At 40.9% G+C, this 15,980-nt stretch overlaps 1 protein-coding gene across 8 annotated transcripts in view; it reads left to right on the forward strand.

Moving 5' to 3' along the window:
- The window catches only part of PAK3 (p21 (RAC1) activated kinase 3), a 125,319-nt gene that overhangs the window by 21,995 nt on the left and 87,344 nt on the right, over positions 1-15,980 (forward strand). For 7 of the 8 annotated variants that reach the window (XM_041741475.1, XM_041741477.1, XM_041741479.1 and 4 more), the window contains one exon: positions 6,124-6,325. In XM_041741475.1, the coding sequence (XP_041597409.1) occupies positions 6,151-6,325 (175 nt within the window). In that variant the 5' untranslated portion in view covers positions 6,124-6,150. Of the gene's footprint in view, positions 1-6,123; positions 6,326-15,980 lie in introns of those variants that run through there. The other variant, XM_041741480.1, reaches the window with a different exon arrangement.

A 15,980-nucleotide genomic window follows, 5' to 3' on the forward strand; every position in this document is an offset into this window, starting at 1 on the left:
TTGGGCCATCCCTTGTCCACCTAGCTTGGGTATGCAAGGAGGGTGGGTTTGGAGCTGCTGGGAGACTCAGATGTGGCTCATTCTCCCTGTCAAATGAGGTGTATGTTCTTTCCCTCCTATTTGTCATCATAGCATATTATGGGAATTAATTTCAGAGAAGTCACTAGAAACCTTCAAATGTGGATTGCTGTAGAAATGCAAAGCAACGTCTCAGAGTCTAATACCCTGTTTCCTTTGTGAAAGACTCAGTGATTTTTCTCGTTCTTTGGCAATTACAAACAGTCCCCTACATCTTCTTATGCCGTCAGTCATAAGCTGGTTGGTCCAGTTGCCAGTAATGTGTCTAGGATGAGTGGGTTTCATTCGTATCAGCGTAAGCTAGTTAGCAAAGCATACCTGGAAGCTCAGCTAGCCATCTTAAAAATGTGTACTTGTGTTTACAAGGGAGCCAAGGAAAAGAGCCAGCAGGTAACTCTTGGATCCTTTTTCCCCCACCACCAAAGTATAATTCCGTGTGTACACCATTCATCTGGTAGGTAAAAGCAGCAACCTCATCTGCAAATACAGAGAACAGCCCAGCATCGATACCATTGTCTCAAGAGACATTGGCTGACTTTAAACCTATATGTACGTAATACCTCCATGTCTGGAAGCTGTCATCAAAAACTCAATATTTATTGATCTGTAGAGCTAGTTCTTGTTAATCAAGATTTCCCAAATTCTAGAAAATTGAAATACTCTCCTGTCTCATTACATGTTTTAACATAGAGTTCTGTGACTTGCTTACTATATTTTTGGGATTCTAAAATCATCTCCTCTCCTAAGTGTTCTTGTCAGCTTGGTTGTCATCTGATCAGCTCGAGGTATCTTGCAACCTTATTCTTCATGTACTATTTCAGAAACATTAGGAAGTTCCCCCCTGAAAATTTCCCCTAGGCTACATCTCATTTCTATGTTAGTTCCTGTAGTTTGGTATGAAGAGGGTATTAAGAAATATTGGTGTGCTCACTGATCTGTAGTAATAGCCTTGTGTGCCTGGTGGTTTGAAAGATCTACCTCTGGGTTTTTTAAGATCACAGCTATGCATTTTCTGGCCTGGGCTTTTATTTTTGAAGGGAGACCAGAATTAGTTTGTTTCTCATTGGGGAAATATGCAAATAAACAGTTATTTAGATTTTGAAAGCTGACAGAATGATACAGCATGTGGGCTGTCTCTGATGGCACCCAATCTGATGAAAACATGTATTTCAGTTGCTTGTGACTTAATAGAAGGCCTTGAAAATTGAAGGGCCAGTGTTTCTGAATTCTCACCCTTCACACACCTGGCTAGAGCACCCATGGCAAATGGGCACGATGGACATTTTTTAAAGATTTTATTTATTTATTCATGTGTGTGTGTGAGAGAGAGGCAGGCAGAGACACAGGCAGAGTGAGAAGCAAGCTCCATGCAGGGAACCCAATGTGGGACTTGACTCCAGGATCATGCCCTGAGCGGAAGGCAGATGTTGAACCACTGAGCCACTCAGGTGTCCCACAATGGGCATTTTTTATTGTATCCAATTTAACACCTATGTTCAGGTATGGATTTTGGCCACATTAGCTAATTGATCATCTGTTCTTCCTCTTGAATCTTGCAACATGTAAATTGGTGGCTTTCTCTTTTGATCTACTGAGTGTTCACAGAGTGTCTGGTGTAGCGCTGTGCTGATTTTAAGATAGTTCATTTTTGAGGAATGAGAGATTAATGATAATTCTTTGTAATGCCTCATCGTTTCCTCTAAAATTGCCATCAATCATGATAAAAGTTTTCCTCTAAAGTGCTTTGTACCAAATCTTTGTGTTAAAATGCAAGTCAGCAAAAGGCTGTGTATGTATGTGTGTTTATGTGTGTGTGTCTGTGTGCGGATGCCTGCCCTCACACTTGGGATGGGGCAGGGTGGAGTGTGGAGTATATATAGAAAAAAAAAAAAGACAAGAAAGAATGGAAAAAGAGAAGTAATCCTTTCTAGCACTCTGAAAAATGGGGTGTCCAGGCTCCTTGGCTCTCCTGAAACAGGCTCATTTCTTATTGCTAATGAATTTCAATTGTAATTACAGAGCATTGGTAAGCCACATTAAGTCCGAAGGGCTGCATCAAAAATATACACCATCTACAGAAGCCACTTCAATTCTCTCTGCAAAATCTAGTAGCCAAGCAGTAAATCAATTTGTGAGTAGATATAAACTGTTGCTGGTTGTCCATTAAAAGTTAGCTGTTTCTTCACAATGCTAAGGGGCAAGTTCTGAAGTAACATGAATGGGCTGTGGCTAGATCCAGTGTGCCACTCACTTGCCAGTTTCTGGTCTGTCGCAGAAGTGAACAACAACAGTTAAACTTTAAAGATAAACAGTTTTTTGATTGGGTTCCTGGAGAATAATGGTGCTTTTGTACAATTCTTGAAATAGAGCCTACAGCCGCCCTGAACAAAATAGTCTCTTTCAAGATCTTGGAAATAATGACATCATAGGCAGATTGAACCAGCAATCCATTAATAGTATCCTTTGTAGAAAGCTGTCTCAGGGGAGGGACCTGGTTTAGTAAATTGGCATTGTTTACAAACATAACATAATAGAATCCCCCATTCGTCTACGTTTATGGAATAATCGGAGACACTTCCCACTTGGGAAACAAACATATTAACACCCGAGCTTCCTTACAAGTCCATACTTTTTTCCCATTGGTTTTCTGAAAGCATGCTTTGAAGCAGTTGCTTTGAAGGTGAGTTAAAGATCACAAGAGCCTCCTGCACTATTCTTTTTCACCAAATCAGAATTCTGTGGAATAAGTAAGAGATGAAGATAGGTTGTACCTTATAAAGAGTAGTAAAAACCTGAAGTAATATCAGGACAGTTCCAGCAAAGCCAAATCTGAAATGGTTAGGTAAAACCAAATGATGATTTGCTTCACACTTCCCATTTTCAGTGTGGAACTAGACAGAGATTCCTCCATTTCTTTTCCATCTCTGAAATACCTCTGAAGAGGTATTTCTAGTACCTCTTACATACAGTCCTGGGGTGAGTTGAATAGAGTTAAAACAATTCCAGTTTGCTGGGCAGTAGAAAGGGGTACCATATAAGCTGGGTCCTTTGCAGAATGCCTGTATTATGGACCAGCAAGCATGTGGTGGTGAAATTTTGATCAGGGATTTCTAGTGTAATAAAGGGGAGTATAATTGGAGCTTTCTATCCCAAGTAGCACTTTTTTCCTCTGCCTAAAATATAACCTGGCCAAATAAGGTCAGAATAATCAGGCAGCTTGAAAAGAAGCAGGGCATCTACCTGTTGAGTCTAGCCAGAGAACAAAAAAGGAACAAAAAACAACAATCCATTAGCCACACCTAATTATCAAGAACAAAGGAGCCTAGTATTTTGAATTACGTAGGTGTACTAGAACCCTAATGGCCCAGACCCTTACTTGCCTTATTACGTAAGGTAAGCTTCGTATATCCTATTAAAGAGCCCATGCCTGTTTTTTATAACTTTTGTCATCTTAAGTAATATGTCATCAGAAAATATGTATCATCCAGCTCTCTCTCTCTCTCTCTCTCAGATACATTTTTAAGAAATTTATTTTCTAGGTATTTGTATTTCAACCCTCAGGTGTTTTGTTTTTTAATGGCTTTGAAATTTCATTATTTTGGCCAAGCTGTATTTTGTGTATCTGAACTTCCTATAATTATCACCCCATATTCGGGCATTATTTTTAAACCCCCCAAAGTAAAACAGACAAAAAAAAAACACAATAAAAATTAATGCTTTCCCCTGGTGGCAAATTCTCCTCAGCAACTAAATTAACACCATGAGCCTGTCCAATACAGAATAATGCCACTAATGAAGCCGATCTTAAACTCACTTTTCTTCTGGAGAAACAGTGCATTTAGACGGACCAAATTTAAAAGGCAAAAGGGAATGCAGACCCGTTGGCCCCAGTTTCATATGTTAGTCAAAATATTTACTAGTACCAGTGGTATCTGTGAATATACTTTATCCTTTATTGCAATTTTTTCACTTTATCTTGTTCTGTGTGGTTTCACCTATGTAGGAAAATGTGAGGTTAATCAAGTTGTCTTGGAAAACCAAAATTTTATTACTGAGTGTTTCCCCTAGAATGGTTACTGAAAAAAATACAGAGTGGGTCTTTTTTTTTTTAATTTTTATTTATTTATGATAGTCACACAGAGAGAGAGAGAGAGGCAGAGACATAGGCAGAGGGAGAAGCAGGCTCCATGCACCGGGAGCCCGACGTGGGATTCGATCCCGGGTCTCCAGGATCGCGCCCTAGGCCAAAGTCAGGCGCCAAACCGCTGCGCCACCCAGGGATCCCCAGAGTGGGTCTTAAATTCATTAAGACAATGCAAGATGTGACACTTCGGCAAAGGAAAAGAGATTTCTTGCCCAGATGAAGATCAGGCCACTCCTTGTTAGTTGGTCGTCACCTGTGCAGATGGAGAAACTATTAGTTGGCACTCCCCTATGCTTTAATACTTAAACTGGAGAAAAATTTAGAGCATAGAAAAATTTTGAAAATCTTCTGCACCACGTGATGTAACAATTTGTTACTGAAAATGATATACCCATTGTGACCACCAAAGGGATAAAAATCATTATGACATGTTATTTCTCATTACAGCAGCTGATGAGGATACCTTTGTTGCTCTTGTACCTAAGTTTGTTTATAGTAAATGTTGTAGGAATAAAGTGATCTGCTAAGTCGTTTTTGGAGAGCTCTGATCTGCCTAAATTAGCGCCAGATAATACTTGATGAATTTACATAGATTACTGTGGCACTGGGATTGGACTTGCCTTGTGTTCCAACTGGAGATTCATTTTGAAGATGCCCTTAAGACATGACTTGAGATGGCAAGCCTCCTTGGGGTCTGAGTAGAGGGACTTGAATTAGAGTAGGATATCAGTTGGAAGCAGAAACATTTCCTTGGGGAGTCCCTGCTTTTCCAGGTCACTTTACCTTCCAGTGGGATGAAACCTGAATGTATTCAGCCCTAAGCACAAGCTACTAACAAGTAATGAAATTAAGAGCAGGTAAGTTGCCAAAACCCTGACTGGTTCTGACCACCCTGTTACTACCTTGCCAAGCTCCCTAGTTCCCCATTTCAGGACATAAAACATGACAAGGAGTCAGGTTATGATGTCTTCTCAGGAGCTGGTCGTTTCCTTGGAGCTAGCTCCTCTTTGCTTATGGTGATATCTGGCTCAGCTTTATCTTCTACCTGCTACCTGAAAATGGGGCACTGTTTCCCTGTCACTACACCCGAAGCCTGCCAAAACTGTCAGGCCCACTTGATTGAGCCCCCAGTTTTTTCTCATAAAACAGTAGAGTATGTTCTATGTGTCCTGTATGTACGGGTAAGAATCTGATGCCAGTGGCATCCCAGTGCCAAAGCAGCTAACAAATCACTGTTGGGGGGCGTTAAAAATCTACAGCCAAACCTGTCAACTCCAGATTTTGAGGGGGCTGTGCTTCCTGAGCATTGCTAATATCAAGGTAGAACTTTTTAAAAAAATTATTTTAAAGATTTTATTTATTTATTTATTTATTTATTTATTTATTTATTTATTTGAGATGCAGAGAGAGACAGACATAGGCAGAGGGAGAAGCAGGCTCCCTGCAAGGAGCTAGATGCGGGACTTGATCCTGGAACCCTGGGATCATGACCTAAGCCAAAGGCAGATAGTCAATCACTAAGCCACCCAGGTGTCCCCTAGGGCAGAATTTTTAAAGAAGGTTGTAAATTGTTCATTAAAAGACAATGAGCAGATGGCAGAGAATAAAGTCTCACTTTGAGAAAAGGGACTTTCTGTGTTTGTGTTTATGTGTGGAAAAGCCACGAATTATTGCCCCTGCTTTCCTCTTTGGGAAATGATACCATTGGTCTTTAGAGAGGCAAATGGTAGAAACCCTCCCCCTAGAAAAGAAACCTCCCCCAAATGGTCATCACAAAACCTGAGATGACATGCGAGCCCCAGTACTTTGGTGTCCGAGACGTCAGAACCCCCATTTTACCAGATGGTTTTTTTTTTAGGCTGCTGCTTTCTCAATTCCTGTTTTCTCCTCCTGTTCTGTAGGAGCTGTGCAATCAGTCATAAGTGAAAATGTCTGACAGTTTGGATAATGAAGAGAAACCCCCAGCTCCCCCGCTGAGAATGAACAGTAACAACCGAGATTCTTCGGCACTCAACCACAGCTCCAAACCACTTCCCATGGCCCCTGAAGAGAAGAATAAGAAAGCCAGGCTTCGCTCTATCTTCCCAGGAGGAGGGGATAAAAGTAAAGTATCAGTGGCCGGGCATTGAAAAGGGGCTAGTTTATTTTTTCATTGTCTCTTTCTTGGGTAGTCATTTCTGGAGCATTGGCATGCAGGGCCTGCCTGACCTTTCTGTCTATACATTTAGAGGTTGTGTTTCGTCAGAAGATAATGTTTGATTGACTTAATGACAGGTTTGCAGAAAATACATGTATGCCGTGTTTGCCTTTCACATAAAATTGAATTTGTAGTGTTCCACCAAGGGAAGTCATAGCAATGGTACTGTCTTGAATCTGTGAATGGTGACTTTCTTTCCGATAACTTAGCAGGGAATTTACGGTAATCCCTTCTTGTCCTTATTGGAAATTTGAGTAGAGGTGGATTTCCTGCTGTGTACCTTTCTGACAACTGTGAAAATTCTGAATTGCATATACCATGGTCAGTCCAAGCCATCACGTGATTGTCCCTCTGACTCCATATCACAAGGTGGGAAGACCCTTCTGAGTCATTTGTTTTCTCTCATTCCTTTGCCAGTTGTCCCCTAAGCCATCAGCCCTATTTGCACTGACATCACAACATTATATTAACATTTACCCATGTGTTGTTCCTAAAACCATTTGTGATACTGGTCAGTGAGGGTGTGGCAAGAGAATCTCTAGTAAATAATGGTCAGGTTGCATTAATTAGGGTAAACTTAAACAAAGCTTCTATACATGTGACTATTGAGGTGGAAGAGGGTGAAGCAAGTACCATAGCAGGCTGCCATAAAAGCAAGAAGGGTGATGTCTTTAGAGAAGGGACATTCTCCATCTGTTCCTTCCAAGTGAGAGTACTTGCTGTGAATGAGTCCACAGTTTGTACCATAAAGAAAGGCAATTCTTATTAGGACCAGGATTGCCTCTTGTACCCCTGTGTCACCTAATAGGTTCTTTATCCCTGGTAACCCAAGGATGGAAATGTTAAACCGATGCATTTAAACAAGCAAAAGAATGATGAATCACTTCCCATGCATGCGGTCTGTGAACATGCACGAGGGATTTCCAAAGATGTGTTTGCAGACACCGAAGTAGGTCCAGAAAATTTTCTGCTGGGAGTCAGGGACAGTTTGAGGAATTTCTGGTGCTCCGTGACCTGGAGATCAGGTCTCCAGTGAGTGTGGTGCCGAAGAAAGAACCATGAGATCCTCCAGCTCCTGTATTGCACCTGCCACAACTACAGGAAGTGATTGAAGAAGGGGATTATGTGCCTGCCCCAGTCATTGGTGCTGTTGAGACCACCCTTCTTTGGAAGCCTTTGAATAGCCTTACTTGCCCTTTTGAAGAACAAGAGCCAACCAATGCCAACACGAGGTCAGCAAAAACAGGCCGATGTTTCTGTTTTGTGCCAATACTTGGGGTGACCTCATGGTGAAACCATTACAGCTTGATCCAAAACTATGCTCAGATCATCTCAGGGGGAAAAAACTCAAGCCAAGTCTCTGGTATACTGACACACAAACAGAAAAGCCTGGATAACTCCTTTGCTCCTTAAGAAATGGTTTGAAATAGTTGAATAGTGCTTTCTCACAGAAGTTCAGGACAAAAAAAATTGTGAATTCAAAGTCCTGCTGATTCTCCCCAGTCCTTTCGGTACCTCAGATACATTTGCCACTGTGCCTCCTTGATGCTGAGGTTGTCTTTATAACAAGTTGCATATTTCAGATCCTTGAGCCCTTGATCAGTGCTTGATCTAGCCATTCAAGAAGACTTATGCCAAACAAATGCATAACTTTGTTCTTCACAGTCCCACAAAGGTTCCTTTGTCTGAATATCCTAATGCATGGGATTGTGACACTGTCACTGAGGTTGTCTTAATAAAAGAAGCATTAGACAGTTTTTAATAGAGCCTGTCGGTAACGTAAGCTGACGAAAAACTTGGCTAGAGATGGTAACATACCTTTCAATTCATCTGTTCTGAGGACAGAGACTCTTCGGATCAAGAAGAACCTATATAGATGAGGAGGAACATTTGGTGCAGGAGCATTCACGGGCTGAAGTTGAATGTGAACCTGTTTCTACTCCTTCAAATGATAAGATGCTGTTAGAGGATGACTCTCAGGAAGGTTCCAGTACTCCAGAGGCGATTATCTTAAGAGATGGTGAAGGTAATTAGGAAGCCATGGGACTAGAGACAAATATAGTTACAAGCAACAAGTGCAGATTCTTTAGAATTTAGGATTAAAACCTCCTCCCAGAAAGTAATGCAAATCGATACCTTTACACATCAAATTGTAAAGTGTTCAAAGCTTGAGTGGTTTAGAAGAACTCTGTGAAGAGGTGCTGTGATGCCTTCAGAATACCACATTGGACAGAAATCCTCTTTCACAGAACCTGAGTCATGAAGGAGGACCATTTAATATCATTGGACAGCTGATAAGTTGCCTTCCCACCAAATGTGAATTTCATTGAACTCTCTAAGGAGGTGCTAAGAGTCCTTTTACATTATCGTATTAGGAAAAACCACCCTCCGAAGAGCCGAAATCGCCAAGTAGTGCCATTTAAATACCTGCGCTAGACACTTCGGAAGCCACTTTTGGGCCAAACGTGAACAATTCAATTTGAACTCTGTACAGAAGTGCTAAAAAGTATCTTCAGGAAAGACTTGAGGAAACAGCATCTTCAAAAGAGCCAGTCATGAAGTTTTACTCTTTAAATACATTTGCTTGATAGGGCTAAAAGCACAAGCAAGCTGCTCTGATTTCAGGATTGGATTCTGACGACTGGGAGAATATGAAGATCCATGATTTAAGCTAAAAAGTTCACCTCTGTTCATCACTTCACTGTCACCCCCATTGTCCCACTACCATAATGAGCACCACATCCTCATCACCTCTGGAAATCATCTTAGGATCTAAATGGAAACTCTGTAGAACCTTTTACAAATTTAAGCTATATAAACTCTCATTCTTTTTTGTAATGTGCTGTTATTATTGTTTTGTTTTACTGTGCAAAAAATCATTTGTGAAGGCTTTCAAAAGTTTGCACATGACTTGACTTCCCCTGCCCCCTTCTTTTGCAAACCTCCTATAATCTTACTTTCTTCAGCTGAACTCTGCTACCTTGGGGGCTGTTCGGGAACTTGACCCGATAGGTAAGGAGGGGTTTCTGCTCTTGGTGACTGCTTGGGTTATAGCACCATCAGTGTTGAATGAATTGGAGGGGCACTGGATTTGGGCTCTGAAGAACCCGGGTTTGAGTCCAGCTCTGCCACTGATTATTGTGACTTTGGGCCAGTCACTGAGCTTCAGCACCTGTTAAAGGCAGGGGGTCATACCCGGGCTACCTCACAAGAGATCCGCTGGTAGCCAAATGCAATTCTGAGTATTAGCTATTAAAATTAAAAAGTGCTAGATAATTGTGAGGTGTTATTACATTTGTATCATTCTGGACCTTATGGACAAAACAACCAATCAGATTTTTGAACTCTTACTTCTTTTTTTTAAGTACCTTTGTCCCTAACTAGAACTTACATGTCAATTTTAGAAAATGAAAGTTGCCCATAATTTTACAAGCTAAAAATAACCAACTGGATCGGTAGCTTACCTCCTAGCCCTCCTTCTTCATATCATATAAAACTTGTTTATCCATATATAATAAATGGAAACTAAAGACAAACAGATAGAAAAGATCAAAGTTGCCCATACTCACAAATCTCAGAAACAATGTTAATGTTTTAGTGGATTCTTTCCAGACATTTTTTGTGTTTTGTGGAGATATAATATTAGTAAGTCCTTATATACAGTTTTTTACATAGTTAAAATCCTAATCAATTTTATATCTTAATTTTTTAATTGATGTATACTTAAAATTTTTATCATGAATATTTTCCTACATTTAAAAAAGTTTTCAGAAACACCGTTTTTGATAGTGTGTAATATTTCACCATATAGTGGCATCATGGTTTATTTGACCAGTTTATTTTGTTGGTCATTTGGGGTCCTTTCCAAGTTTCTGTTATAAATAGTGTTACATTGTCTATCTCTTGAGTTAACTGAAAATACTTGGGGGACAGCAGAAGTTTTTGCTTGTTTGAGAAATTTCTCTCTAATACCTACATTTCACTGACCAAAGAGAGCTTCAAGAGACAGGCAGAAGCAAAATAAGAAGCTGTAGCTGTAATTTCAGGATTGAGGATCTGTCGTTGGAGACTGTTCCAGAAGCTGGATCTTTGTCTCAGAGCAAATTAGAAGAGACAGTTGGCTACCATTTGATGATACTTTACAATATAAGAATTTGCAGAATGTAGAGCAGGAAAAAGACATCCTGAAAAGTGGTTTGATTTTATTTTACGGTCCCCATGAAGGGTGAGACGAATCAGGTTTGTCGGCTCCTAGAGAACTTGGGGCCCAGTGTATAGCCTATGCGTAGTGCTTGTAATGGGACTCTACGGTATGTATGCACTTTGTATTAGCTTTCTTCCAGTCTCTATTTTATGTTTCTGTTTTTGTTACTGGTTTTTTTCCCCTCGTACTTTCTCACCTACTTTGAATTTATGCTATCATGCTGCATTTTGTGTATTCTTGTAAGCTGTCTTATATCCATTTGGAACAAGGAGGGGACTAAATACGTGGATGAATAAATATGTATATGAGAAAACACACGGGTAAATAAACCAGTAGGGCAAATGCAATGAGGCCAGTGAATCAGCCAGGACTCTTCAGATGGCATGGTGCCTCTAAAAATAATCAATGTTAAGGACTTGAAGCTTGGAGGAACGTGTGGGAAAGAAGCAGGTGAGGCTGCATTTGGAGGTGACATGTTCTGTGTGATGTCTGTGTCTTCTGAAGCATGCTTTATGTGTGCTGTGTCTCGTGCTGCACTTGAGCATTCTGTGTGTTTCAGAGGACATGCAATGCTGTGTGAAGGGCCAGGTCTCTAGAGAGCACAGTTTACATGTCCTCTGTTTGTAGGGGATCCAGAGAGATTTGGAAAATGACATGAAGGCCCCTCTCCCTGGAGGAGGGAGGAGTACGAGGGGATAGTTGGATATAAATCAAGTCAAGATGAACAAGAGGTAATCTACCATTTACTGACTAGTTCCTGGGTGCCAAACTGTGCCAGGCACTTTCCATGTATTGAATGTTTTAATCCTTACAACTGCTCTGTATTATCCTCTTTCTGCAGATGAGGTCATTTAAGCTCAGAGCCTTTAAGTAAACATCTTAAAATCATGTAGCTGCTGATGGAATTCAAGAGTCTCCCAGGTCTCTCTGACTCCCAATATGATGCTTATTCTGTTCCATCATACAGCCTTGCAACAGGACAAAGGAAATATGTGGTAACCTATGCTCCTAGCTTCCCAATAGCCAACAATGGCTTTCATTTTTTCCTTAATATGGCATTTTTTTCCTTATGTGCAATCTGAATTTTGGAAAAGGGGACTTTTTTAAATCACTGCTCAGAAGGAAAGAAAGCTTTTTCTTTTTTCTTTTTTTGTTTTGGTTTATTTTCAAAGGGATTATGGTGAGAAAATATTCTTGACAATAGAGATGTGCTAACATTTAATTTGGGTGTTTTGTGGGTTAGATTCCCATTTGATGTGTGTACTTGATGGGCTTAAATATTGCTTGCTTTAGAAAGTCAAGGCTGTACATGAGTGTGTTCATATATGTGAAAAAGTTCTTAAAGTGCCATATAGTTTTATTATTGTACATATATATAGTTGTTGTTTTGATTCCTAGAGTGTGCTATCATCTCTATACACAACACACAGGAAAGCTTGACTGTGTAACAATGATATTAAAGAAGACTCTCAGTTGTCTTTTATGGTCTCGTTAATCAAATGTTCTGGTCAACGCACGTTACTAACTTTCATCTAATTAATGCACAATAAAAAACACTTAGTGTGATAACTAGACTGAACAGTATGCCACCTTTCTTTGGTGATGCTGGAGACCCTTTGGGATCTTGCAGTACTCGAGGTTATGATCATTGCAACAGCAATGATTGGGAATCCAAATTAATTGAGGGTTCTGTTATCAGACAGCCAGATGTCAGAGACTGCTACATCCTGAGTGGCTTTTACATTGTTCTTGGTGCTCCACATGTAAACCATAACAGCTTAGCAGAGTGCTCTTTGGAGATCACGGCCCTGCCCTTTGGGAAGCCCGGAGGACATGGCATCTTGCTTGTCCTCGGAGGTCAGTGCTGTGCCCCAGGAAAAGAGCCTCCTTTACCCTAGAAGGGCCTTATGGTTGAAATGGGAAGCAGACAGGATAGGGCTGCCCTCTGTCTGCTAGGGCTGATGCTACATCAAGGCCAGTAAATGGGGACACCAATATGGTGGCCTGATAAAATGAGCAGACTGGTCAGATTCAAGAGCAGTGTGGAATGCTGGATTGGGAGATGTATCCATTGGAGGAAAGAAGCAACAGGGAGATTGAAATTGGAAGAGGAAGTAATGTGTGATGGGAGGTTAGGGGGTAAAGAGGATATTGGGGACAGATGAGAAGAGGGGAAAATGAGGGAGTTGTTTCAAACATGAAAACGAAGGGTCTCAAGGGATATGAAGTTCCTTTCCTCCTTAAAGCAAAAGAGGCCTTCCCCGCCCCCCAATCAAATTTGTGCCCTGTATAATTATCCACATGATCAGGAGTGTCTGGTTTAGGACACTGCCTCATACTCATTTCTTTTTTTGTTGTTGTTTCAAACATTTTCCATTGAAATCGTTGCATGTGTGAACCAGGTGTAAACGAGAGTGGAGGCAGTGTGTGTTGCCTGGAAGGAGATGGTAAGAGTCCTAATGATTTGCCAGAGTGATCACTGTTGCTGAATGTTTTTAAAGATGATACCACTGAAGGTGATATCTGTGTGGGAATGGAGGTCACTAGAAGCACTCCCATGGGACCATCATGTCCTTCCTCCATCATCCTCGTGCAACACCCAACTTATGCATTGGGCTTGTAGCTGCTCTTGCAGAATCAAGTACCACTTTTGAGTTTTTAATCTGTATATTAAAGGCTGCTAATTTACAAAGAGTATATATATTGTTTTCCATAGCCTCCCAAGACCTGGCGGGAGGAAACGGGCTTACTATTTCACCAGAGGAAATGAACTAGGCATAAAGAAATTCCAGATGTGCTAATTAAATGCTATAAATTACCAAGGGTGAAATTTACTAGGTTCTTCTATTGGCCATCTCATGGCTTTAGCAGGTTCTACCTTAAGCAAGACAATGAACCTTCTACCCTGGGTCTCCCTGACTGTATAGAGATTTGCTAATATAATAAAAGATTATAAGAGCAGTGGGTGCTTAGAACAGCCCAGTCTAATCCTCTTTATGGGTAGTTATGTTTTTAGAGACATCACTTATAGGATGGGAAGTGCTAGGTAAAAAGTGACAGATTAGTTCTCTAGCAAATGGAGTCACCTTGTTACTATTTCCTAAGAAAATTATGTATTTGCGACGGCAGTTAGAGGGATGTGACAGCATTGAAAGTGCTTTCATACTAGTTACCTCCTTCAGGTCTCTTACAACAGAAGCAAGGATTATCCTCCATTTTATAGAGAAAAGCAAAAGGTTAGAGACTTGGAAGCAAATGACTTCTACAGAGTTGCCTCACTACTAGTTACAAAGCAAGGCAGTCCTGGAATTCACATCCTCCCCAACTCCTACCCAGTGGTGGTTGAACATCCTACTGCTTGTCATAAAATGGGAGTTACCTAACTTGTTTTCAAAATAAGGCTTCAGCACATGGAATATGCAAAAATGAAATCTTTACAGAAGTGAGTGAAACCCAGGTGAATCTCAATCTGCAATGATGGCCCTCGTCTTACCTTTGTCTTTACAACTTGCTCCTGAGAGTCTGACTGGCTAGTGAAAAGTAACAGCAGTTGTCAGAAAGAACATTGTTAATTACTTCTCCCTGACTCCAGTGTTCTTCTGGGGGCTTTTAAATCTTTTTCTATTACAAAAATAAGAACTCATGCTTTTACAGTTAAGCTATGAAAGAACCACAGGAAAATAAAACATGAGAGTTAGCTCTCATACCTTCCTTCTGATTCACTTATAATCCAGTATTTAAAGATTTGGGTCTTTTTCCTCGTTTAATAAACATCAATTTCCTTTTCTGCTCAGGATCAGCATATATTTTGCCCAAGATACTAGATTTAAGCCACAAATGCATCTGTTACATAGAACCTCTTTTTAAATCTTTTACCCACCTTGCACTGTCAATTTCTTTAAATACTCAGGTCCAAGAATAAAATCTGTTTTTGAGCCTAAATGTCTGCTGTAGTTACCACATAGTACTTTCAGGTATTTCCAATGGGAAAAATAAATTTAAAGACCCACAAATGACATTCTTTCCACCCCCAGCCCCCCCCCCCAAATAGAGGAAAACTAGAGAATTTTTTCCTCCCCCATGTAAGGGGAAATGCACATTTTGTGAAACTAATAAGAAATTATCACAGATCCCCTCTCGTAATATGCCCACAGACAATATTTGTTTACAGAGCAGAAGTGTCTGAGATGAGCACCATCTTTGCAGAAATCAGTCCCTCTGGATCCATTGCCCTCTTTCACACCACCTGCAGGGCTGCTGTTGCTATAGGAGGAGCTGTAATCCCAGAACTGCTCTGGAATTCTTACTTTACCAAGTATAAGGCTTCAGAAAGCTTCCCTCTGGGGGATTATGGCACAGTGGGCTCTGTGATCCACATATCAGAGGATGGAGCAGAATGGCACTTTTTTAAATTAAAAAAGCAACAACTCCCATACCTATTTGACTTTCCTAGTAGTTAAGTAGGCACTAAGGTATTTTAATTTTTGAAGGCCACAGGGCAGCATTCTTTTTTTTTAAAAAAAAATTTAGTCATTTATTCATGAGAAAGAGAGAGAGAGGCAGAGACACAAGGAGAGGGAGAAGCAGGCTCCATGCAGGGAGCCCGATGCAGGACTCGATCCCAGAACTCCAGGATCACGCCCTGGGCCAAAGGCAGGCACCAAACCACTGAGCCACCCAGGGATCCCCCAAGTGCAGCATTCTGTAAGTGATCTTTGTGGGCATTGACTCGCAGCCTCTCAGTAAATTAGAGAAATTAATGAACTACAGAAAACACCTATCACCCAGCTAAAGGGTGACCAAGTCACTAAGTATAATCTATTAGGAAAAGAAAAAGTAGTTACCTGAAGGAGGTGGGTAGCCCTTTAAAAATACATCCATATCTTCTTAATATGGCTTTCCCAGAGCCCAGCCAGGAATATAAGTACTGCAAGTCATACTGTCATACTGGATGTTAATAGAGGCATCCCTGGAGCACTTTTTATAGTTCACTTGTACACTTCACTCAGAAAAGATTTGTGTCCGCTTTAAAATTTTTTTTTATTCATTCATGGGAGACACACAGAAGCAGAGACATAGGCAGAGGGAGAAGCAGGCTCCCTGTGGGGAGCCCGATGCGGGACTGGATCCCAGGACCCAGGGATCACACCCTGAGCCAAAGGCAGATGCTCAACCGCTGAGCCACCCAGGTGTCCCTTCTGTCTGCTTTTTATGTGCCTACCTCTGTGCTGAGTGCTTTGGGGGGATCCTACATGGAAGACAAATGTCCCTATGCTCTCCCCTGGATTGTCACTTTCAATCTAGTTGCAGAGATCACACACACACACACACACACACACACACACACACACACACAG

The sequence above is a fragment of the Vulpes lagopus genome, chromosome X, assembly GCF_018345385.1.
Source record: "Vulpes lagopus strain Blue_001 chromosome X, ASM1834538v1, whole genome shotgun sequence".
Taxonomy (NCBI): Eukaryota; Metazoa; Chordata; class Mammalia; order Carnivora; family Canidae; genus Vulpes; species Vulpes lagopus.